Raw genomic sequence first — 23,481 nt, 5'->3', positions numbered from 1 at the left:
TAGACAGTGCTTGCTACGTCTCTTGCGTCTACCAAATATCAAACTCCTTCGATCATTGCCATTCCCACCATGGTAATCTATCGTGAATACTGTACTACTAGAGAGCCACGTCGTTGAAGACATTGAACATCTCATTGTCCTCCGCAACACCCCGGCGCGTCTCTTCATCCTTAGTAAGGAATCTCATCCAGTAATCGACGGCTTCGATGAGCTCCTTCATCTTCTTGGTGTAGGACCCCTCCCTCATCTCTTCGCTCTCGACCAGATCGCGGAGGTAAGCCTTGCGGCCGTTGACGAAGAGCTCGTGGAACGCCTGGCAGGTCTTGGGCGACACGTTGATCGTGTGTGAAGCCTGGCCGAGACCGCCGCCGACCATGCCCTTGGCGCGAATGTCATCCGAAACGGCCTTATAGAACTCTTGGTTCTTGATCTCGTCGTTATCATCCGTCTGGGGGTAGGATGAGCGGCAGGTCTTGGCTGATCTGAAGAGCCGGCTGACGAAGGCTTGGATACGGGGGCCATCGAGACCGTGGCTGCCCTGAAGTACGAGAGCCTCGGCGAGGTTCTGGGCCTCGTCGCCGGGGAGGGCGTCCTCGTCGCTGATTTAGAAGCCGACCGGGAAGAACTCCTTAACCGTGCTGGTCAAAAGGACCATCGCCTTGGTGGCCTTCAGGGATTGGCGTACTTCTGGCTGAACGCTGGATGGAAGTTGAGCCTGAACCAAAGGATGGAATATGTTAAAGATGAACAGTCTGAGATATTGAGTGAAAGGGTATTTATTTAACTTACGGCCGGCAAGTTGACGCGCCCATTACCGTATTTGTTGGCTCGGCGGGACTTGACGTCCTGCTCCCAGGCATTCTTACGAAGCAGATTGTGCTTTTGTTTGCCGGTCAGGCTCTCGATTCTGGTCTCATCTCTTGTAGGTTCGGATGGGGCATCGGGCGGGACGGGATGGTCGTCTACGTCCATCGGGGTGATGGCATCGTGATCCGAAAAGGTCGACATTGTGAGAGAAAGTGAGACGAGGATCGGATAGTGAATTTCTGAAAGGCACAGATGATTAGAATTTCAACGACAAAAATTGAGACTGAGCAAGACAGAATAGAACAAGACATACCTGTTGACTGGAAAAAATGAGAAAGTCACGACTCGCACAGATTGGCGACGCGAATGTGGCAGGCAGAAGGGAGCAAGGTGAAGCTCAGCTTGCATGACTACGGGTGCTGCGTGAATAACCAAGTGCAGATGCGAATGGCCTATAGTGACGAAAGTAGGCAATATCTTCAACGAGCAACACCTGAAGTGTATATGGTCTAGTGGTGGAGTTGTAAGCCTGGTTCGGCTAGAGAAATTTGGTGACCCTACATAAAATCACAGGCAGCTCGTTTTTTTGGCATTTTCCCCCATAGTAATTCTGGTGATTTTCGATGTCATCCAGATTGCTCTAGGTAATAAGAAAGTACCTGTACTTCGCCGCCAAAGGCATTCTGATGGCCAGAGGTCGCGAGTTCGAGTCGGCCTGTTTTTAGTTTTTTCAACCCTCCTTCGTGTATTTCTTTTTTGTATCTTCCAGGTGTATGTTCCTCGGAGTTCCTCTGCGGTACAACGTATATTTCGTCTTAAACAATGAGTGTTACGGGAAAACTTCATATACAATGGTCCTGAGGCCCTCAATGATCCTGACTTAGAAAGAAGATGCTGAAAGAGAGCTGCCTAGAATGATGCCTCCTACGGCAATCAAACTCCAATTTACACGAACGGTATCTCGGAGGCAGATCTCAGACAGCAATGAAGAGAGTACAATTTTCATAGGAGAGATCCTTCTCGTTTGGGTGGAAAGAACACCTGGGGGGTGCTGCTTTCCTTCCGTATATGTGTGTAGTCTTTGTCGTACGGACTGGGTGGATCACACGGCCCCACTCCATGACGGTCACCGGGGCGGCAGGCATCGATCCCAGCCCTACTCTTGGGCACCCGGTCACCAAGTTTCGATCGGGACGCCGCCGGCGCTTAGAACCACATGAACCGTGGATGCGTGAAAGAGAGTATTTGTATGATCTGTTTACTGGCTTCAATTGATTCATTTGACATACATCAACTGTTCGCTGACGACTGCGTTTTCATGGCACGAACACTACAATAAAATGCCGATGAGAAGTGACGGAAACTATATGTACCCACAACTACCTAAATGCAGTAGAGGGATCTCTCTTTTGTATATGGCGCAACGGTACAATTCCGAATTCTGTCAAGAAGCCTGTTGGGGTGGGTCGAACATGGGCTCAAAGCCGAACAATAATTAAGATTTGAGCATTGAGTCTTCCCGACACAGCCTTCTCAATTTCGGGGAAAACAGGCCGCTCAGCTACTTTGCAGAGAGACCTCGGCCCTTTTCACCAGGTCGTCGACAAACTTATTGCCCCCGGTCGAAACCTCGGCCAGACGACGAGCAATCAGGTCGGCCGGCTTGATCACATATTCTGGCACGACAACATCTCCCTTCTTCCACTCATACAAGAACTCGAGCTTCTTCCCCTTGCTCGCCATCTTCTTTGACCTGGTGAACCCCTCCAAGGAACTAGGGTTGTATGTGGCATGGTTCGCCACGCGATAATTAACAGACGGGTGGATCTCTTCGTTCGTCTGCCCGAGGTCATTGCCAACGTCGTCTTTCTTATACTCACCAGGAGTCCTGAACTTCGACAAGAACGGCACAGCTCTCATTATGGGCGCGAAAATGTCGACGATTGGGCCCGTGGCCCACGCAGCTTCCGGATCGTACGAGGGGGCCTTGAAGAACATCTCATAGATCTTGCTGTAGTCCAACCCTTGTCGGACACGTTGCACCACCCAGTTCACACCAAATGGCTGCGGGTGTCTTGAGCTATGGATGAGTCGGTTGCGAGATGCAATCTCACGGTCGGCAAGCGTCGACATTGTGTACTTTCCATCCTTGTATCCGTGCTCGTCGTCGAGCTGGATGAAGGTCTTGATCTGATCACACATCCAGGTGAAGGAAATGAGAGAAATTTCTATACGACATTAGCTGACTTGTCTATCCGGGCATGAATATGAAAACTCACGCTCAAAATCGAATGGGAAGCCGTAGAGAAGACCTGGATTGCCGCCTCCAATGTTGATGTGGCCACCCGGGAACCAAACCTGCTGCAGCGTGGGCTGGTCGCCGTTCAGCTGGTCCGCCATCTCCCGCTCGATCAGGGCTTTCCATGCTCCAGAAAGCTCTTCTTCTGTGGCCCTCGAGTTCACTTTTAAAAGGGATCTGAACTTCTTCGCAAGCTGAGCTTTTGGCTGTTCGTGGCAGGTAGGGCATTGATCAGTTTTCAGTGGGAGACGCCATAGAGTGGGCGTGAATGGCTGTCGATGCTCGTCGAGGGCAAGTGCATGGTAAGCATGCTTGATGTCTACGCTTTGTCAGACGACCCCTGACTTCAGGCAATTAGTTGCAATTGACTTACATCTACTTAGCGAAGGATTGTGAAACCCAAGGTCATCGATGCCAAGCCAAGGGGCAAGTCTAGCGACTTTGGTAGTCGCACCTTGGGTCCAAGTCAAGCCAGGAATGCCCAAGCTACCGACGGTATCGAATACTCCGACAACCTCAATGGCTCTCGTAAACTCTGGGGGAAGGTTATGCGGCTTTTGGTCCCAGTGATGGTCCTCTTGCTCGTGACCCTGCCAGTCTTGGAACCCCTTTGCACGAACGCCAGTAATCCACTGTCGGTATTCTTTCGATTGGCGGAAGTTGAAGCTGTCGTTGTGACTATGTCTGCGGTAAAGATCGTACAGAGCCGGGAAGTCGACCATCTCCTGGGGCTGGATGATACCGATATCTGTAATGAGACCCGCAACGGAGCGAGCTGTGTACGCCCCTCGGGAGAACCCAAAGAAGAAGAGTTGGTCGTGTGGGGCATAGTTCATGACGATGAAGTTGTACGCCTCGATAACGCTGGCCACAAGACCGTCGCCAAAAGTAGCTTGTCTGCCCCTCTCGAGGATGTTTACACCACCGCCGGTGCCGACACCGGCGCTGTAGAAGACGACCTGCTGGCAGATGCTATCCTCTTCAGCGTCTTTTTTGACGTCTTCATCCTTCTTGATTGTTCCATCCTTTTTAACCGATCCCGTCAGCGCGATGGATCGGGACAGGCGGGTCACATTGGAAGGGATGTTCTGTTGGCCGCTGACTGAAGATTGCCATGTGCCGTCGCAGCAGATGATGATGCGCTTGGGGGTAGACTTTTGGTATTTGTCGGGTACAAGAGTCTTGCGTGCGACTTGCAGTTTGTCGACTTCTTCGAGATAATCGGCAGAAAGGAGGGTGTCTTTCGCTTCATTTGTTGCTACTGTGTGATGAGTCTTGACGTCTGTCGTTCCTTGGACGAAAGATCGCCAGAGATTTGACGAGTTTGTACTTGAGGGTGAGTTGGGCGACATAATGGATTCTGGATATTGGGCCAACGGTTATGAAGGGGAGGGATCTACGAGAAACTGCTGAAACAGCAATAGACGAGATGCTGGCTCGGAGGACCGTAGCTACGAGTATAAATGAGCTGATGGCCTTCCAGCACTCACCAAAGCTTCCATCCCCCGTCCGCGGCATCGAGGTATTCAGCTGAGGCTGAAGTGCTGATCGATTGTCCACGTCGATTCCGTTTTCAAATGAACTGCGCTCGGAGCACTTTGGTCAATCGAACCATCATCTCACAAGAAGCCATATGCTCTGCTGCAGCCTTTGAGAAAGCAGAGAAACAGGTCTCGTTCGGGTGTTGTTTTCATAGCCTGGAAAATGCCACATGTGAATCAAATAAAGACACAATTCAGGGCTGAACTAGACCGAGACAACAATGCCGATTGAACACGGCAATGACAGTCCATTCTTATCCCGGGACGGCTCGTGGCTAGAGCCTAGCGGTATACTTGAGCACGTATCAATCTCGTGCCATCTTCGTCCCAAACGACGGGCGGAAAATGCGCCTGTCTCACCACATCCCGTGTTCAGCACTCTGCTGTCTCGACTGAACCCGCGCTCACAGTCTACACAGCATTCCTCGATGTGCACTGAATTCGCATGTGACTGAAGCTCACCACCCCTCAGAATCTGACCCCAGTCTCTGGCGGCCCAAGATAACTCCCCGCGACAGTCCCATTTACCGCCAACACGATCTTCTCAAGATAGACCTCTGGCGAATTGACCTGCCAACGAAGAGTATGCTTCCCCGGGCTCAAATTTGGCAGCTGTACTACTTTCGTCCACACATGATCCGCCACATTGTCGTTCCATTCCGGAGGTGTATCGCCCGGCGTGGCAGGATCGCCAAGCACACGTGTAAAGTTCACACTGCCGCCACTCTCATTACTGTCATCCGCCAGTGTGAGTGAGAACTCCATAGGGAGGTCTGGGTCCGTGTCGAGTGCGCCGTTGATGTAGACCGTGGCGTTGATTGCCTTTGAGATGTTGGAGAAGATGTAGATATCATACTCTACCCAGGCAGTACGGGCTGCTTCGCTGGACTGTCTAGCAGCAGTAAACGGTCTCGGAGCGACGGATCCTGATTCGGAACGGGAGCCAAGGTACTTGATGTGCGTGAATGCTACCCCGGTGCCAATCTCAGACTCGGCTGATGCGCGTTGATAGTGGGGTCCTTCGATGGAGATAAGGCCGGCTGTCTCAGGGAAGCCGACGAAGTCTTCGGGGGCATGGTGGTTCAGCACAGGGATATGGATCAGGTCAAAGTAAGGAGCCGGATCCCATTCCACGCGGATTGCAACAGTCTCGTTGAAGTCGGCAGGCACCGAGCTCCAATCGATCGATACTTCGATTCTTTCCTCGGACTTGTCGTCGGACAAGATGCCAGAAGTAGTGGTCACAAGAACCCAAGGGTACGGAACCTCCAGCGTCCAGTTGATGGGCTTTCGGTGGTCGCCGCGGTGGAAAAGCTCAATGAGCCGGAACTTTGGCCCGTGAGGCTCCATGGCCGGCAGGACCGGAGAAAAGCCTTCGTCGGTTGGTAGTGCTGGGTGGATGGATCCGCAGATACGGCCTTGACGGTATGCGCTGAGAGAATTCTCGACGTAGATGCCGAGTTCGCCGACGCCCCAGTCGAATGCTTGCCGCTGCTGGACATATGAAAGGTTGGCTACCACGTCGCTGGATGAGGGCCGCCAGTCGGTAAGGTCCATGTCGTACTTTGGTGTAGTGAGCAGGCCTTTCCATTTACCGTCTAGCATGGTATCGTATTCCTCTGTGAGGCCGAAGTCTTCGTCAAAGTGCTGGAGAACCTGTTCGGCAACCAAGTTCGCGGAGTTCCGCCTCTCGTAGCTGTATTGCCTATTCCTCCCCGAGTTGATCACGATGAAATGGTAGTGATATCCGATCAGGGCAGGGTACGTAAGGAGGTGGAACAGCGCGATGCGGCGATCCTCCGGCACGGCTTCGTGTAGAGCCTGGGCCTTATCTGCCAGCTGCTCCCAGGCCTTTAGAACACGATCTGCTTCACGGTAGTTGAGGATGGAGTATGTCGTGGGCTGAAGTATCTCAAACTTGCGCATCCCGACCAGATGGCTGTAGGTCATGAGCGCGGAAGAGATCTCTTCGGCGTGCTCTGGACCAAAGTCACGAGTTGCGAGTGCCGTCAGGTAGGAGGGAATTTCGGCAAAGTCAAACTTGCTCGCATTCCATGCCATGTCCATGGCAAAGGATAGCGGTAGCTCGTTGGGCTTGATGTCGCCTACGTTCATGACCCAGATTTGCCGCGCACCGCGCTCGTAGGCCTGAGATAGCTCTTTGTAGACTTTGGGCTGGATGCGATTGAGTCAACACACCGACTTCAAGCTCGAAGATAGCGCGCACTTACAAAGTTGTTCGTGTTTTGAGACTTCCAGCTCTTTGGTTTGCCAACGTACTGGAAGTGGAAGTAGACCTGAAGAAAGCAAGGACGATATCAGAAGCCGTTTCTCGAATTAGGGGTGAGTGATGACTTACGCCAATGCCTCCAGATCTCTCACTCTCTTCCTCGGTCGGAAGTCGTTGAATGTTTCCCCAATTATCATCAGTAAACATCAAGGTCACATCTTCGGGAGGTTTCAAGCCAGCCGCATAGTACGTGGCAACCTCTTTGTATATAGTCCACACCTCTTGAGGAACAGCCAAAGTCAGTCAACAGTCGATAACAGCGACAAGTGCTTGGAGGTCCGTTCTCTACTCACGATTTGTCGCTGTAACCTTTCCGTGGTACTTTGCCAAGATCTCCCGTTCTGTAGCGAAGACATCCTCAAGGACGGCAATAGGATCGTCTGCATCAATGGGACCGTCATCAGTCCCTCGCATGCCCAGTGTAAAGTAGGACTCATTATTGCCCGCTCGACGAATTCCCTCGTCCATGAAAGCGACCACGTTCTCTTTATTGTTAACCCAGTCCCAGTCGCCCTTCGGATCCTTCTTCCACTCATTACTTGCCCGCTGCATGGGCTCATGGTGGCTAGTAGACACGACAATGCCGTAGTCATCCGCCAATTGTTGGTTCCGCGGGTCGTCCGTGAAGAAGATTCTCCCCGGCTTGGGGATGTAGCTCGCCCACATCGCAGGCCAGATGAGGTTGGCCTTGAGTCGGAGAAGCAGGTCAAAGACGTGCTCGTACAACTCGGAGTCTAGAGTAAAGTTGCCGACGTTGTTCTTTTTCCGGCCCCACCAGCCGACGAGTGCGGGTGCTTCGTCATTGATGAAGAGACCTCGGTATTTGACGCTGGGTTCGCCGTGAGTCGTGATCTTGTTGATAGCGTAGATTTGGGCGTGCTTGGTCGTCGGCACGTCTGCCCACCAATGTAGACTAGCAGTAATGGAATCAGCTTGACGGACTCTCTCGACGGATCCCTGATGGCTTCATCAACCTTTCAGCTGGGCGGTAGGGATGTTCATTACTCCAGACGTAGGATCTTTGCTTGACCGCAGAAGAGAAACACTGGGAGACTCACGGTGACTGTCCACTTTGCTCAGAAAGCGTATAAATGCCAAAAATGACACCACGCTTGTCGCTACCCACGATGATCAAAGCGTGGGAAATCCCAGGCAGAGGGCTCTCGACGACCTGAGTTCGAAATGTCTCCCACTTCCCACTAATGTCTTCGACGTCTATCTTCCCGCTGGCGACGAGATCCCGTACAAGTGCTGAATCGGCCGTTGCAGCAATGATCGCAACATCGGTCATGATCGTTGAATTTCCAGCCTTGAGTGCTCCGGTTTGGTTATTCCCCTTTGGGGCAGTCCACACGTAGACGGGTAGCTTTGTCCCTGTGATCTGCTCGAAGTCGCCGGCCAGACTATTGACTGCAATGCTAATACCCACAGGATCGTTGGCTTCGTGGATTAAAGTCGCACCCTGAAGCTCGATAGATCCCGCCGAGCCTTCAAATGCGATGAAAGGCTCTTCTAGTAGAGCCTTGATGAGGCTGGCGCATGCCACCAAGCACACCCATGGGGCACAATTTTGTACCTTCATGATGGATCATTGGCAAGTCCTGTGGGAGAAAGGAAAGAAGCGTACACGGATGAGGGCGTCTTGCTTGGGCTAAGGTAGTTGCTTTGCTTCAGCTGTGCAGATTGGATATATAAGTAGCATATACTGCGTTACACAACATGGCGAGATTACCAGGATACTATGCCGTGACATATGCCATTTGGTGACACTGATGTTTACAACAAAATCCCTGTGTAGTTGACCGTAAAGGTAGCATGGAGAGGCTAATGACGTCCATAGCGGCACACCTCATGAGGAGAAATAAGAAGGGTAAGCATTCCCGTTGATGCAAGGCGACTTCATTTGTTGACAGAGTCAATGTTTGCAGCTTGACAATCTTGGCGCGGGGTTGCGGGGTTGAGGGTGAAGTGAGAGAGTATCGCGTGGTCTTGAACTGATCCTGTGCAGTTGGGCAAGCGGACGAATCACTATCTACTTGAACTCAAGAGATGCAGATTGCCAAGCCAGATCAGAGCTAATTTACCCGGAAGGAGACCTGCATGGCCCTTATGTACCCCGACAGGATTATCCCGATGTCCGAGCATCTCCTGGGTCAAGACGATCGTCATTGAACAGTATGGGGGAATGGCCATGCACAAAGTAATGCTGTTCCCGTAATGCCTCCTCTATCCCGTCGATTCTATTCTATCATCGGTTTGCGCAGTCGTAGGTAAGCGGCGCTAATCTTTGGTCTCGTTATGTGCATCTCTTCTCTTTTGAAAGGCAACAGTGGCTGTGCTGAGATGTGATTGGCTTCCCCAGGTCTTTCAATCGTCATCCACGTTGCCATCCGAATAGTACGCAAAAGCAGTGGGCAGCGGTGCGTCTTTGCTATTGGGGCCATCTGGATCAACTTCATCCACCAGGTGCTTCTTAACTGCCTGCGCCACAGGCTGGGTAGAATCCACAGGGGCTGAGCCTTGGACCGGGCCCGGCGAGTGATGTGTATGATCTGCGCGCAACATCGTTGTCATCCACTTTGCCCATTCCCAGGGCTTCTCCCGGCCAGATGGCAAGCTGTTGAAGTACTCCCATCCCATGACGCCGCCGAACCGCGCATAACGATTTCGGAGGGTCAGAAGCACAGCGCCGAGCATCTCCCACGGGACCCATCCGCCGCCGTTCTCGGGATTTGTGACAAGGCCCATGACGACCTTCTCCGGTGGCCAGCCCTTTGCCAAGATCATCTCGTACATGACCGGGTTACTGACGTCGCCCCATCCGCAGTAGAACTGAGCATTGTACCAGGCAATCTCCTTCCCTCGCATCACCTCCAGAGCCTCGTAGTCGAAGCCGCTCAGGTTGTTTTCGGAGTTGAGCAGGGCCGCAGCCACAGGAGCCATGGAGATAATGAAGTCCTTGCCAAAGTCCTGGCGCACGCGGTCAATGAGCCGTATGACACCGCCCAGGCTCATCTCCTCTTCGACGTCGAGGTCGATGCCGTCCAGCCCTCGTGTCCGAAGCATGTCGCGTAAGGGTATGTAGTATTTTTCAAACTTCTCCTCGTCCCCGTCCAGCCTCTCGTAGGAGCCCTTGGCAGCACCGCCGAGCATACCAAGCACCTTGACGCCGCTGGCCTGCAACACCCGAAGTTCGGCCCATAGTGTAAGGAATCGCGTGTTGTCGGGAGTATGGTCGTTCAGGGTGAGGCCGTGGGGATCATCGTTAATGTGTATCGCCGCGAGAATCACGTGGGTGACGCTGATCCCACCTTGGGTAAGGAGCGGGAGGATCGAGATGGGCTTGCCGTCGGAGGTGTGGTGTGTTTGGTAGTAGGTGATGACACGCGGGAGAGGCTGGGGGGGTACGGGCGGCATCGGAGCTAGAGGGGCTGAATACCTTGATCCCGCAAGGATCGAGGGCTTCCGTACGGTATTGGAACGACAGACGCGACGCGTGGGATGGTGGAAGATCGGGTGGTTGCATGCGCCAGCGCTTTGGGAGAACTAACAACGCGGGGTGGAAATTGGGAGGTGTTTGGATTGACGGCCCCTCCACGAGGCCCTGCTGGTCGAAGCTGCGTCATCAGGGTGCTCGAGGCTGACATAAGCATACTTTTTGACCGTCTCATAGATGAGATTCTTCACTCACTCACTCGCTGATTTCATACTCACTCGCCACGCCCATACCAACTCCTCATTATCACGGCCATGAAAGCTGTTGTTGAGTTCGTCATTTCGTTCATGCCTTTAGTCAATCTCAACGCGCTCGAAAGTGAGACTTGAGCCATCGTGTTTAGCTTTTCTACTCCTCTTCGAGGACCACTGGAAATGACAATTCAAGTACACAAATGAAGACGACCGACTACTAAACCTAATGACCGCCATTGACTACGCCTACCAAATTGGCTCCTTCCCACCCTTACCCATGACTTTAGTCTTGCTTGGATATTGCGAGACCACATAGAAGCATCCGACAGAATAGACCGTGAGAATGACACCAATAACATAGTACAATTGTTGATCCAAAATTTCCGGAATAGTGAGCACAAAGAATCCGAAAGGTGCAAAGGTCCAAATGGTGCCGATGATGTTGACGACGCAGAAGCCAAGAGACAGTCCATGCCGGGAGCCCGCCCGCAGGTAGTGATGAGTGGGCCCGAGAACGATGAGGACGTTGGTGAAGCAGAACCACTGCATGACGGAGCCCTCGCCCATGAATTCAATGGCGAGAAGCACAATCGAGTACATGCCCATCTGCAGCGCGAGTGCGTACGTGATGGCTGCAGACATCGACGGCTGCTTCCCGAGGACGGTTCGAAAGCTGGCGTCACGCTCTTTGGTGATGGCTCGGTGGATGGTCCATACTTCAAGCATCGTCCAGAGGAAGAGTGCTGTCGATGTATCTCTCAGGTACCAATGCTCGCCGTACTGTGAGGCGGCCTTGCCGAGGATGTAGGACCATGTTGAGTCGTGGGCCAGGTAGAACGAGTGCATCCAGAAGGGCATCGGGTCCTTTCCTTCACGCAGGGTGAGGCGGACGACGTAGGTATACTGGAGGTAGCCGACGATGAAGCTGACGGCAGAAGCGATCAAAATTGGAGTATTGTCTAGACGGTAGACCTCCGTTATACGCTCATAGTAGTTGATGGCCGCCATGTTGTCGATAGATCCGCCGAGGTCAGGTAGTAGTGAAGTGAGCGACTAGAATCTCATAAGGATCTTGGATTCAATGCAGCTCAGCGCATGCATTCCAGCACTTTCCGAGTAGGAAAAGATAATCGCCAGCAGCATTCAAAAAAAGTCTTCTTATAAGTCTTCGAAATCTGGGGCAGGGGAATTCAATGCCCAGACTCCCATAGCACGATCTAAGTCAAGATGGTCTAAGCCCAGTGCCGACGCTCTGGCCCCCCTCAAAATACCAGCTACCATGTTCTTGACACGGATGTCCCTGGTTTCTGGGATTCCAGGAATGCAAGTGGGATGTTGATGTCTCCGCTTGATCGGGGTCCATGGCACACCGCTCGAACTCTCTCACGGACATCTCCTGTTGTCAGCCAACCTTCGGCCGAACACATCGCCGATCGAGCTGACTCTGCAGTATGCACTGGCCAGGCCGCCAGAAGCAGAACTCATAAACCAAACTTGATTCGAAGCTCATAAAGATTTATATAACCTCTTCATACTGGTTAATCAACCGTTGAGGCACCAGTCCCCGCAAAACCACAACGCCAGCGTGCACAATCCCCCATCTCACCGTCGTTAAGACATCCGCCATGATCCACACCAAGCCATTCGTCCTCTTCCGCTCTCTCTGCAGAGCAACCTCGCCCCGTACCGCGCGCTCCGACATGCTCGCAACAAGAGCCTCCATCTCACCTTGCGGATCCCAAATCATCTCGTCGTCCTCAAAGTCATACTCGTCGTCAAACGCGTCAAATGCTCTCCGCGAGGACGCCCCGTACGATCGGCTAGGTCGCGCGTGATGATAGGCCCAGCAGGTGAGTGTCGCCAGGTACAGACACCACGGCACGTGGAAAAGGTTCATGGCCTCCATGCTGTTGAGTGTTCTCTTGGTCTCGACGAGCATCCTCGCCGCGTGCCAGGCTGCTTCGGACGCGGATTGTTTGGATTGATCGGCGTTGGCGTCAGTAGCGCCGCGATCTTGTCTCGGGACGGGTGGATGGCTTTGCTGCTGCTGTGTCTCACAGCTTGATGCGGCCCACTTCTTTACCACTTGTGCGGATCTGTGGTAGTCTCGTTGCTGTACTGGCCTGCCCAAGATGTGACGAGCGCCGGCGTATATCTGGACATCCAAGAAGTCCATGTTGAGCAGGGCTTGCGCCGAGTGGTATAGAGCCTTGTACGCTGCTGCAAAGGACTCGAATTCGACCCTTCTGGTCATGTCTTCGTCGCCCTCCTGTCGTTGATTTCCCTGAGACTGAGAGACAGATCCTCGTTGTAATTGGGACGCAAAGCTGACACAGAAGGCATCAAAGTCGCTTTTCCATGCATCGTAAGCGGTGCTCAGCAACTTGCGCCAACCCATTCCAAAGCTATCTCCAGAGACGACACCGAGAGCTGTCTGGTCCCGTCGACCCATATCCCAGGAGATGGACATCAAGCCGTGAAGAACCAGTATCCTCGAAAAGCCGGTCAGACCAGCTGGTCGCGGGGCTGACGGTGTCAGGTAGGACTTGAGAGTGGGCAAGTAAAATAGCCTCTGGTCGCTGAGGCTTGAGCGCCAGGCTGACGCCCAGGATGCAGCATCCCGAGCTTCCCAAATACTCTGGCTGCACGGGAGTTCCAGTCGAAGCTCAAAGGCTGACATGCAGAGACTTTGACAAAAAAGAACGGCATGCTGTGTATCCCACATGAAACAAAGCAAAGCCAGCCTGATCTTCTGTTAGTCCTTCGTCGTCCTTCGTCGACAGTAATTAAGAGTAGATGGTCGAGACGTACCTTTTCTTCTGCTCGGCATCAGCCCACTTCCTCCATGCTTGGTCCAAGACGCCAGCGTTATCTTCTCCCGATACTGGCGGCGGGCCTGGAGGTCGCACAGTCTGGCAATCAGAGCGACGAATGAGATTTATCAAGAGTCCGTGGAATAGATGACTCATGTCGTGTTGCTTCTGACCGGCGCGTGACTTGCCAAAACACTCAACCAGCAGAATTGTCTGCAACGTCCAGAGCTCTGGCCTATGTGAGAATCCCGCATGGGCGAAGATACTGGGCCGTATGACATCGTGTATGCAAACAGCGAGTTGATGGCAGTCTTTGCTCGAGTACGTTGCGCCTAATAGTAGGATGGACAGCAGGAGCAAGGGCTCGGTCTTCCTACAGTCAAAGGTTTCTAGGTGAATGAGGGGGTATGCGGTGTTAAAGCGAGTAAAGAACAGCTCCAGGTACGACTTGAGTGAGTCCGCTGATAGTAGTGGGTGCTCCCATATCGTGAGGCGTTGGTCAGGAAGATTCGGCTTAGCGCCGTCAATGACGTTTAGAAGTCTCTCTCTCACATCTTCGTCTATCAGAGGGACCGTAAGCGGTTTTCGCAATGAAGACAGTGGTCTTTCTGGTTCAGACGGGGTTGGCCGGCTGGCTGCAGGATAACGTTGTCGAGCTGCTGGGGGCGCATCGGAGGGCCTTCGAGATGCTGCAACGTCAGAGCTCCTCTCTCTGGAGTTTCTCATCGCCTGCCGTCTCGCGGCTTCATTGGCGCTTGCATGGGGATTGGTGGGTGGTCCAGACGACCTCTGTCTCTCCTGGTCTTTGGGTGTCATGTCCACGGGCTCCGTCCACAGTTGCGCGCTCTTCATCGACTCTGGTGTAATCGCAACATTTGCTTGCGATTTAGGTTGGGATTGATTGTTTGCCATATGAGCTTCAAATTCTTGACCTGAGTTTGAAGGTCTCGACGCTCCTGTGGGCGCTGAGTTGTCTTGCATGTTGAATAGCCAGTTGTAATCCAGCGCAGTTGTATATGGCATATTAAAGGAGCTGGCAGTGTCGGGTTGGAAGATCTGATCGTAGTCCAACTGGTCACTCATGAAAGATGCTTCGCCCCAGCTACTGGGCTGAGTCGTATTGATGTCGAACTGGTTATCCGTTGCTATGAAATCGGAAAATTGTAAAGAGGGGGGAAAGCCTGAAAAATTGGTGACAGGGTCACTGGGATTGAAGACGTCTCCACGTCCGAAAGAATACTGTTGAGCTTCGGTTTGGCTTCCTGGGCGAAGATCCAACGTCGAGCGTTTGTGAAACTCTGGTGATATGCTATCGATGGAGTAATCTTGGTCTGCCCCAATGTCTAAGCCAGACAGACTGTGATCCCCGTCGTGGGGTTCCGGGTCAGGCGAGGGCACTTGTTGAGCTTGAGGGCGTTCTTTTCCTCCCGAGGTCCGGCCCCGTCCAGACGGATTCGGGCAGGGCCGCTTTTCTACAACAGACCCGTCCGGGGCCTTCCAAGATCGTTTGCGTGTGTCTAGAACGCCGCAGCCCGGTCCGCCTGCTTCGAGATCTTTCTGGCGGTGACGATCCATATGCCGTTCTGATTATACATGGAAGATAAGTCAGCGAACAACGCATTTCCCAAGATGTTTTCGAGATTTAATTACAAACGGTAGTAGTTGTCGACATGTTCTTCCTGTTCCGTCTTTTGTCTACTTACTCAACAGATCAGGTCGTTTGAAGTGAGCATTGCATAGACCGCAGCTCAATCCGCCAGGCATGTGGTTGAGAGCATGGCGTTGCATGTGCTCAGCTCGAGTAAAGCGTCTGGTGCAACCCGGATGCGTGCAAGAAAAGGTCTTGTCCTCACCCAGTAGCCCGTCTGAGCTCTCTGAGCGACGATGACCGTCACCAACACCCGCCATGGTGTAGGAGTCGCTCATAGTTTCACCGCCGAGTTCCAAATTACACGAATCCACTTCCGAGAAAGGAACCTATGTCAGTCGACCCCTGGCAAAAGGAAGGAAAGAAAATTTCGATAACTCGAGCCTTAGGTAGAGACTTGGAAAGACTTGCAAAGTTGGCAGAGTGAAACCACGGTTTAGGTGTCTTGCTTGCTTCGATAGGAGCCCATAGATGGGGGAATGGGGATGGACATAGCAACCGGATGTGCCGTCCCACTTCTCCGCATTACCTCCGGCTTTGAAGAGTAACGATACCCGGCTTCCCAGGCCGAGTAGAATCTCCATACTAGGAAGTATGATAAATCTCCGATTTGTTGATCGCACAACATCCCGGCACTAAGTCTCGGTGCAGCCCCTCCCCCACTCTCGACGACTCCCGCCACTTCTGATAAGCAATGTCTCTATGCTCGCAGTTCGTGTCCGACAACACCAACACAAGTCCCAAGAGATAAGAGTGGGGTACAGGCGACTTCGGCGAGCTGGTATACTCCAACTGCGGGCGTGTCTTATCTCGCTACTCTAGATATGCGATACAAGTAGATACTGATCCAAGTTTACGTAGGGTAATTGCACATGTTCGCGGAGTTGAATAGCCGGAGAGGAGGTGCAGCAACTTTGGCGATGGCGTTGATCGAGTTAAGCCGGCATTGGCCGTCAACTGCGTTTTTACGAGAATGAACGGATGATGCGGTCATTCCACTCTTCGAGATCGCCGTAGCATGCATTCCCAAGAGCTTAGATAGTATCACGCAGCCGCGCAGCCAGATTGTTGTATACAAATTTGCTGGTGCACCAACATCCCTACCACTTGCAGTTAATAAATGACAAGAAGTCAATTTGCATAACATAACGTCTATGAGTACATGCACTAGACGATCAGTGGTCTCTTCTAGAACAGCACAGACCATCATAACATTTGCGCCCTCAAGCCGTGCTGTATCGGCATCATGTTGCCGTCAACGTCTAGGAGTTATCTGATTCAAGAAAAGCAACAGCGAGATGCGAGTAGTAAGCTTCACGTGAGTATTCGTCCTCGTCTTTCACACACTATGGAAAACCCCGACCTAATTTTCCAATGACAGGTAATAATCGTAGGAGCTGGTCTAGGTGGTCTGGGCGCCGCCATCTCGACACTGTTTGCTGGACACGATGTTACGGTTCTAGAAGCCGCCTCTAATATCGGCGAGGTCGGTGCGGGCATCCAAGTCCTCCCGAACGCCGCGCGCGTCCTATTCTCCTGGGGCTTGGAGGAGAAGCTGGAGAAGTACGCCACGAAGCCTCAGAAATGCAACTTCATCGGTTGGAAAGGCAACTTTCTCTCCGAGATGGATTATCACAAGTACACCGCGGCGGCGGGAGATTTCCCTTTTTGGGACTTTCATCGCTCCGACCTCCACCGATGCCTCCTCGAGCGCGCAGTAGAGCTCGGCGCGAAGCTCGAGACGAATGCAAAAGTCGATACTTTTACAATCTCACCGGACAACACGACAGCCACGGTCTACCTCGTTGGCGGACGCAGCCTGACGTGCGATCTCCTCGTTGGCGCGGACGGCATCAACTCCAAGCTGAGGGAGGAGTTCCTATGCAAGCCAGATCCACCTCAGCTGACAGGGGACCTGGCCTATCGACTGCTTTTGAACACGGCCGACATGCTCAAGGACCCCGAATTGAAGCACTTTGTGGAGAACCCCCAAGTCAACTACTGGGTTGGACCGGACAAGCACGCGGTGAACTATGTTCTCAAGGGCGGTCAGCTCTTCAACATGGTGCTGCTCGTGCCGGACGACATGCCCGTCGACGGCGGCAACACCCTGCAGGGAAACATGGAGGAGATGCGGGGCCATTTCGCAGGCTGGGATCCCCGCATTAGCAAGATGCTCCAGATGTGCGACGAGGTCCTCAAATGGCGCCTGTGCATCCGGCCAGGCCTGGAACCAACGTGGTCCCATCCGTCGGGTGCCTTCACCATGCTCGGCGACGCCGTGCACGCGACGCTTCCCTACCTGGCCAGCGGGGCGGGAATGGCGCTCGAGGACGGAGGGGTCCTGGGTCTCTGCCTCGCCCGACTGACCGACACTTCAGCCGCATCAAAGCGACAGGCCCTAAAGGTCTACGAGGACTGCCGACGGGAGCGGACGGAAAGGGTCGTTCGTCGCGGGACTTACAACCAGTGGATGTACCACCTTCACGATGGGCCGGAGCAGGTTGAGCGGGATGCAAAGTTCAAGCAGTTTGAGGAGATGGACGCGAAGTGGCTGGGCGAAGGTTCAGCTGTTTTGCCTGCTTCTCAGGAGACAGGAGATGACCCCTTTCCGTGGAGGTATCATGGCGTAGGGAGGTGGTTGTTGACATATGACATGTGGAAGGACGTCGAATCGAAATGGCCCTCCGACTCGGCCGGCATTTCGGAAAAAGGAGGAAACCTTACCCCTCGCGCAAGTTTGTAAAGCATAAGCTTGTTAACCTGTAAAAAAAAAAAAGAAAGTATCCGTACAAATATACCATGAATAACACGAGAGCCTTAAGCCGTTGTGGCCTGTTCATTCCCGGCTGGATCGGACCCTTGGAGGTTAGCTGCGATCCTAATTATGCAAAACGAGGAATAGTAAACAATAGTCCCAAAGCCTGCCTTGCGGTTCCCCTGCTCCTTGTTTTTAGGTCGATAGCTTGACGACTAAGCTTTAACCAAGATGGGGGGGGGGTTCAAGGGAGCTAGACGGTTTTTGGTAATGTTATTAACCACTTTGATCACCAGCAAACTTGCGAGAACATCAAAACAGTGTCGCCCTGCGTAGAGGCGGCCAATACTGGCAGTCCCGGGGATTTGGTTCGTTTCCAAGGATACAGGAACTCAATCCAGCCAGCTGGGCCAGCTGAAGCAGCTGAGCGTTGTATTGACTCTAGCACAGTGGAGAAGAAACCGTATTTCGTCCAATAATGGGTTAAGTTGTCTTGAATTGAGAGAGATTAAGCAACACCGACCCCGTCTTACCGTTTCCAGGCCGCGTTTCCTATCCCATGTCCATGTCTGAGGGGTAATATGCCCGGAGCCCTTGAGGACTTCAACACCACCAGAATGGAAGAGCCGCGTACGAAAATAAGGTCGACTAAGGAGGAAGCTAGGGAGAAAAGGGGTACGAAATCCGGAGGGCTGGTAAGCGCGTCGCCTAGCGAGCCGGCGCCTGAAACCAACTAACATAGGTCGGCGCACGGTGCCTGAATTGCTTCTGTCCAGAGGAAACTTGGGAAGACCGACACACGCGTAGCACTCACGATGGTACGAGAAAGCTGAACGACAGCTCGCCTAATCAGCACTTGGTCGGGCATTTTGGCATGAAGCGGCTGTCGAGAAGTCCAGAGCCATGGCCTTGCCCACGAGAAGGCTTACCGACGAGGCATATTCAGAGCGGCCGCTTGTTGACATTGGCTGGATCGTGAGCTGAAGCATCCCGAATACATAAGTCTGCGATCTTCCTCCTCATCTCCCGATCCAGATCTTATTATCCATCCTCACCATCTCAGAAGCTCCCGAACATTCTCAGCTTCCTCAACCGGGTCATCAATCTTCTCTTCAGGCTTGCCACGTGCTCTAGACACCTGCCAAACTTCAAGATGCGTTCCGCTATCCTCATCGCCGCTATCTCTGGCCTCGCTGCCGCCAACCCCGTTGCTCCCCGGGACACCACGGCCCAGAACGGTATTGATCTGAGTGCTTTCGACGTGAGTCCCCACTGCCGGTAAAGCTTCTTTTTCTTACCTCAAACTGACCCTCGATATAGTCTGAGCCTGTCCCGACCAAGGTTGGCCCTGCCGTCGGCGCTGCCGTCGAGACTCCCACCTACGACCCGGCGGTCGCCAAGGCTGAGGCCTCAAAGGATGCCGCGGCAAACCCCATTGCCGTCTCCAACTCGACCCTGACTGCCCGTACGGTTGCTCCCGCCGGTTGCGGAGCCAAGCAGCCCGATGGCTACGGGCCCGTGTCCAGCCCGGACACCTACGACTCCTTCATGGCGGACCCTCAATTGACCAACATTGCCACCAACGCCCCGACGCCACAGGGCTACAACCTGTCTTTCTCCAACAAGCAGGCCTCGACGTCATGCGCCTCCTACTTGGGTCTTTACACCATGAAGAGCTTTGACACCATCAAGTGCCAGCAGGTATGGAAATTTTCATTCGGACAAACTTGATGAAAGCAAGATCTGACCCCGAATAGTACTGCGATGCCGCCCCTGCTTGCTACGGTATCAACGTGTACATGGAGAGAGACCCCAGCTATGACCCTACCGACGCTTGCCCCAACCCTGTGAGCATCACCAACTACAAGTGTACCCTCTGGGGTTCCGCCGTCACCGAGGAGACCGCCACCAACCAGGGACAATGGAGAGCCCGGTTCCACGTTGGTGTAACCGGATCAAACGGTATGCGCTCCTCGCCTTTCCTATACCGACTATCAAGATGACTGACTGTCTTTCAAAAGGATACTCCAAGAACACGCCTCCCCCGTCTTACCCCGATTTCACCGGCCCCGTTGCCTTCGGCGGCGCCACCCAGGCCCCGAAGTCGTACATGGGAGCCAAGTACTACGCTGGTGTCTACGACCCCGGCCAGTGCGCCGCCGCCTGCAAGGCCAACACCAAGTACGACCACGACCACCCCAGAGCCGACGGCACCTACGACGCCTGCAACTTCTTCAACGCCTACGTCCTCAGCAAGAACAACGTCCCCCAGGGAACCTATTGCTCCCTGTACACCCAGTCCTGGGACAAGTCCTACAGCACCAACGTCGGCCAGTGGAGAGGCAGCGACTACTACTCCGTCTCCTCCAGCTACGGATACAGCCTTACTGTCCAGGACTCTGGAAAGATCTAAAGGGACTGGGCACTTTGACGAGTGTACTACGCCTGTCAAGAGTCTAATTACATCCAAATTTTCCAATGCTTGTGGGATCACTGGAAAGTTTGACAGGTCTTGTGTGGCGATGCATAGATTGATCACAAGGCCGATACGTTTTCAAGAATAATGAGGCGGAATGGAGAGTGCACTACATATAAAGTCTATAATTTAGTAGCAGTAGTAAATATTGATGATAATTGCATAGTTATTGCATTTGTAAACATATTGATGGGTCCCATTCATTGAAAGCTTTCACTATTGGTGATAGGAACTGCCCTCTCTCAGACAAGAAGGTAGCGGGTGTCCTTCCACACATGCAACTACCTAAGGTATAGAAAGAAAGATGTAGACGGGAATCATGGAACTGAAAGAAGAAGGTGGCTTGAATATCGACTGCTTCCTTCAATGTTGATTCACAAAATCAGTTTGGAATATTCCTTGAGTCTCTTCTCTTATCCCGAAGTCATGGTATTTCTTATTCATGGCGATGCCACAGTTTAGACACCAGCCTCTAGTAACGCTAGTCAGACTCCAATACATCTAAGCACTTGTTGTAACCTCCGCATTATCAACCTTGTAAAACTCATAGTCATTGTATCCCTTTTCCGGAGGCTCCGCCCCGTAGAAAGTTGTCCTGTCGTACGGGTTCAATTCCCATCCGTTCTTCAAACGCTCCACAAGATCAGGGTTGGCGATAAAATATCTGCCAAATACCACCGCATCCGTCTCACCGCTCTTCAGCTTCGTGACGGCGTTGTCGCGGTTGAAGTTTCCAGCGGCAAAGAAGTGGATACCAGCCGGCTTGAGGATGTCCCTAAACTGTGTCAAGTTGTTTGTCTGTGTTGCCTCAGATTTTGTCTCAGACAGCGACGCGAGCTTTTGCTCTTCATCGAGGACTTCGTCAAAGCGAGGCTCGATCCTAGATCCAACTGTTAGTATTGGTTCTCGTTTGAAGTAATATCGGTAGGCAGAGAGTCTTACATGTGCACATAAGCAGGCCTCTCAGTCTCTGGCATTTCTGCAATCTTTTGGCTGATGAATGACCAGTGCTTGTTGGGGTCGCTGTCTCTTGTGCCTTGGAAGTAGTTGTAAGGTGAAAGACGGACACCGACTTTCTCGGGGCCAATGGCGGCACTGACGGCCGACAAGACTTCGAAAAGGAATTTTGAGCGGTTCTCTATCGATCCACCGTACTCATCTGTGCGAGTGTTGATGTTGTCGTGGAGGAATTGCTCAAGGAGGTAGCCATTAGCCCCTATCTTCATGTTATTCTACTTGTCTCGAGCTTCCGAAATGGGCGACATCTTCTTACCATGAATCTCAACGCCATCAAATCCAGCAACCTCAACAGCGCGCTTCGAAGCCGCAGCCCACTCCGCAGTCAAGCCATGGATCTCCTCAACGGTCATGGGTCTAGGAGGACCGTCCTTGCATGCGGTTCCATCAAGGTAGTTCTCATCCATAGGCTGTGTCCCGGAAGAGATGGGCGTCTCGCCTCCGCGCATTCCAGCGGAAGAGGCTCTACCAGTGTGCCAGAGCTGGACGAATATGAACCCGCCCTTGGCATGGACGGCATCAGTCACCTTGCGCCAGCCTTGTAGCTGAGAGTCAGTGAAGACGCCCGCAACGCCGGGGTAGGCGCTGGCGTTGAGGCAGATGTCGGTGGCCTCAGTGATTTGGAGGCCGCCGACGCTGGCTCGCTCGCCGTAGTACTTCGCTACACGGGCGCCTGGGATGTGGACGCCACGAGACTCGAACTCGCTTCTCATGCGAGTTGTGGGTGCCTGCCATACATGTTAGCATGAATACACTGTCATGTTTTGGTGAGCCTGGTAGACTTACTTGCACGATGCGGTGCTTGAGGCTGATGCCACCCAGCTTCAGGGGGGTGAACAGCACCGTGTCCTTGAGAGCGGCAAACGACGGGGGAGGAGTGGTTGCTTTAGGCATGGTGTGAAACTATTCGGAAAAGATGGTCAATACCTAGTATCGAATTGGGTTCTTGATAGTACAAGATATGCTGAAGTGTGATGAGCGCTAAGAAACCCATTCAGCGTCGTTGAATGTGGCAGGTTTTGAACATGTCATCTGAATCTCGGAACCACAATTGCAAAGCAGCTATTCAGCCTATTCTGTGCACCTACGATTACACATTGGTGTGTAAGTCGAGATCGTCATGTCGATGCATCGTTGCGAGTGCCTCAGGATGCCCCCATTCCCAGGAGTGGGGAGTGGGGATGGCTTCTTGGATTGGGGTAAGTGGGATATCTCGTAAGTGGGGTGCACTTACACTGGCGTCCAGTCGGGTAGGGTGACTTACCGTATCTATCCGTATCTGTATGGTGGTCGAAGAGGCATAACCATCAGTCCACTTCTAATCATCGGCGATGTTATCCCCCCGGTGTGTTACATTCGGCAATCCATGGTCTAGTGCAGTCTAGACACGGGGAACTCGGGAGTACGGGAGACCGCGCCTTTGCCCCCACATGTTCGCAGATAGACATGGGGAAAGCTCTCGTGGGGCCGTCATCTCATAGAAACAAGGGGGATGATAACGAAAACGAACATCTTCTTCAAGTCACCGCTTTGGTAACAGATTGTAATTTTCCACCTTATTGAATTAGGTTTGGGAAACAGCTTGGCGGGACAAGAGCAGCAAGTTTGATAGCTGAACACCAACTATTGGGCTCATGTTGGTCAGCAATTCAGACATGGCATTCTGAACTTTGAGAGTGATTGGAAGAAGTTCCAGACAGGTTAGTCTCTTTTCTGGAGGATGCATCATGTTGTCGCCTGACACCAGCAATACCACCAACTGATGCTCAGTTAACCTACCTTAGGTAGGTAGAGGACATGATATGTTCGAGAATTTTGGATGCATCCAGGAGTGAAGAATAATCTACATCATAATTTTGAGATTTCGAATCCATGCGGTCCTGCGTACAGTACCGTAGTTACTGATTCAGCACGGTGATTTTGATGTTCTGGCAGAATCGAGAGGGCCCTGACACCTGTACCTTCAGCAACGCAGAAGCACTTAGGCAGTTCAGCCGAATATCACCAAAGATGTGGACAAATGCACACATGAAATCGCTTTTCGAGTTAAAGATTCGGCGAGGAAGATGACATGTTCATGGTCGTGCAGCTTTGAATCAAGGCCCCTAGCCAAGTTCGAAATCTACTAACTGGACATGATAT

The 23,481-nt window shown here is 52.7% G+C and overlaps 9 protein-coding genes across 9 annotated transcripts; 2 read left to right on the top strand and 7 right to left on the bottom strand.

The window, feature by feature from the left end:
* Positions 1 to 97: 97 nt before the first annotated feature.
* Positions 98 to 1,103, bottom strand: BDP81DRAFT_517389 (uncharacterized protein; the record flags this gene model as incomplete). The annotated part of the gene is made up of 3 exons (XM_060595907.1): positions 790 to 1,103; positions 617 to 715; positions 98 to 571 (listed from the first exon to the last, which is right to left on the bottom strand). Exons 1-3 carry the CDS (start codon positions 1,006 to 1,008, stop codon positions 98 to 100), a joined length of 792 nt encoding a protein of 263 aa, XP_060446345.1. The 5' UTR covers positions 1,009 to 1,103.
* Positions 1,104 to 2,364: 1,261 nt separating this feature from the next.
* BDP81DRAFT_317720 (uncharacterized protein) lies at positions 2,365 to 4,458 on the bottom strand (the record flags this gene model as incomplete). Its single annotated transcript, XM_060584283.1, has 3 exons — positions 2,365 to 3,035; positions 3,087 to 3,425; positions 3,480 to 4,458. The coding sequence occupies 3 exons, from the start codon at positions 4,456 to 4,458 to the stop codon at positions 2,365 to 2,367; spliced, it is 1,989 nt and encodes a 662-aa protein (XP_060446344.1).
* A 657-nt stretch (positions 4,459 to 5,115) lies between these two features.
* Positions 5,116 to 8,519, bottom strand: BDP81DRAFT_317131 (uncharacterized protein; the record flags this gene model as incomplete). The annotated part of the gene is made up of 5 exons (XM_060584228.1): positions 5,116 to 6,822; positions 6,879 to 6,944; positions 7,007 to 7,158; positions 7,231 to 7,850; positions 7,996 to 8,519. The coding sequence occupies 5 exons, from the start codon at positions 8,517 to 8,519 to the stop codon at positions 5,116 to 5,118; spliced, it is 3,069 nt and encodes a 1,022-aa protein (XP_060446343.1).
* Positions 8,520 to 9,304: 785 nt separating this feature from the next.
* Positions 9,305 to 10,354, bottom strand: BDP81DRAFT_317895 (chitinase; the record flags this gene model as incomplete). The annotated part of the gene is made up of 1 exon (XM_060584303.1): positions 9,305 to 10,354. One exon carries the CDS (start codon positions 10,352 to 10,354, stop codon positions 9,305 to 9,307), a length of 1,050 nt encoding a protein of 349 aa, XP_060446342.1.
* A 387-nt stretch (positions 10,355 to 10,741) lies between these two features.
* Positions 10,742 to 11,709, bottom strand: BDP81DRAFT_425780 (uncharacterized protein). The gene has a single exon (XM_060590248.1). The coding sequence runs from the start codon at positions 11,633 to 11,635 to the stop codon at positions 10,874 to 10,876; it is 762 nt and encodes a 253-aa protein (XP_060446341.1). The 5' UTR covers positions 11,636 to 11,709; the 3' UTR covers positions 10,742 to 10,873.
* A 434-nt stretch (positions 11,710 to 12,143) lies between these two features.
* On the bottom strand, positions 12,144 to 15,348 carry BDP81DRAFT_317637 (fungal-specific transcription factor domain-containing protein; the record flags this gene model as incomplete). The annotated part of the gene is made up of 3 exons (XM_060584277.1): positions 12,144 to 13,371; positions 13,439 to 15,023; positions 15,144 to 15,348. The coding sequence occupies 3 exons, from the start codon at positions 15,346 to 15,348 to the stop codon at positions 12,144 to 12,146; spliced, it is 3,018 nt and encodes a 1,005-aa protein (XP_060446340.1).
* A 758-nt stretch (positions 15,349 to 16,106) lies between these two features.
* Positions 16,107 to 17,834, top strand: BDP81DRAFT_460373 (FAD binding domain-containing protein; the record flags this gene model as incomplete). Its single annotated transcript, XM_060593648.1, has 3 exons — positions 16,107 to 16,129; positions 16,358 to 16,406; positions 16,470 to 17,834. The coding sequence occupies 3 exons, from the start codon at positions 16,107 to 16,109 to the stop codon at positions 17,832 to 17,834; spliced, it is 1,437 nt and encodes a 478-aa protein (XP_060446339.1).
* Positions 17,835 to 18,999: 1,165 nt separating this feature from the next.
* BDP81DRAFT_317287 (uncharacterized protein) lies at positions 19,000 to 20,259 on the top strand (the record flags this gene model as incomplete). The annotated part of the gene is made up of 4 exons (XM_060584246.1): positions 19,000 to 19,107; positions 19,167 to 19,547; positions 19,604 to 19,808; positions 19,868 to 20,259. The coding sequence occupies 4 exons, from the start codon at positions 19,000 to 19,002 to the stop codon at positions 20,257 to 20,259; spliced, it is 1,086 nt and encodes a 361-aa protein (XP_060446338.1).
* Positions 20,260 to 20,823: 564 nt separating this feature from the next.
* On the bottom strand, positions 20,824 to 22,233 carry BDP81DRAFT_317482 (NADH:flavin oxidoreductase/NADH oxidase; the record flags this gene model as incomplete). Its single annotated transcript, XM_060584266.1, has 4 exons — positions 20,824 to 21,202; positions 21,265 to 21,538; positions 21,596 to 22,067; positions 22,126 to 22,233. 4 exons carry the CDS (start codon positions 22,231 to 22,233, stop codon positions 20,824 to 20,826), a joined length of 1,233 nt encoding a protein of 410 aa, XP_060446337.1.
* Between the last annotated feature and the right edge of the window lie 1,248 nt (positions 22,234 to 23,481).

This window comes from Colletotrichum phormii, assembly GCF_030913505.1.
Source record: "Colletotrichum phormii strain CBS 102054 chromosome Unknown BDP81scaffold_8, whole genome shotgun sequence".
Lineage (NCBI taxonomy): Eukaryota > Fungi > Ascomycota > Sordariomycetes > Glomerellales > Glomerellaceae > Colletotrichum > Colletotrichum phormii.
This window is presented reverse-complemented; position numbering and strand designations above follow the sequence as displayed.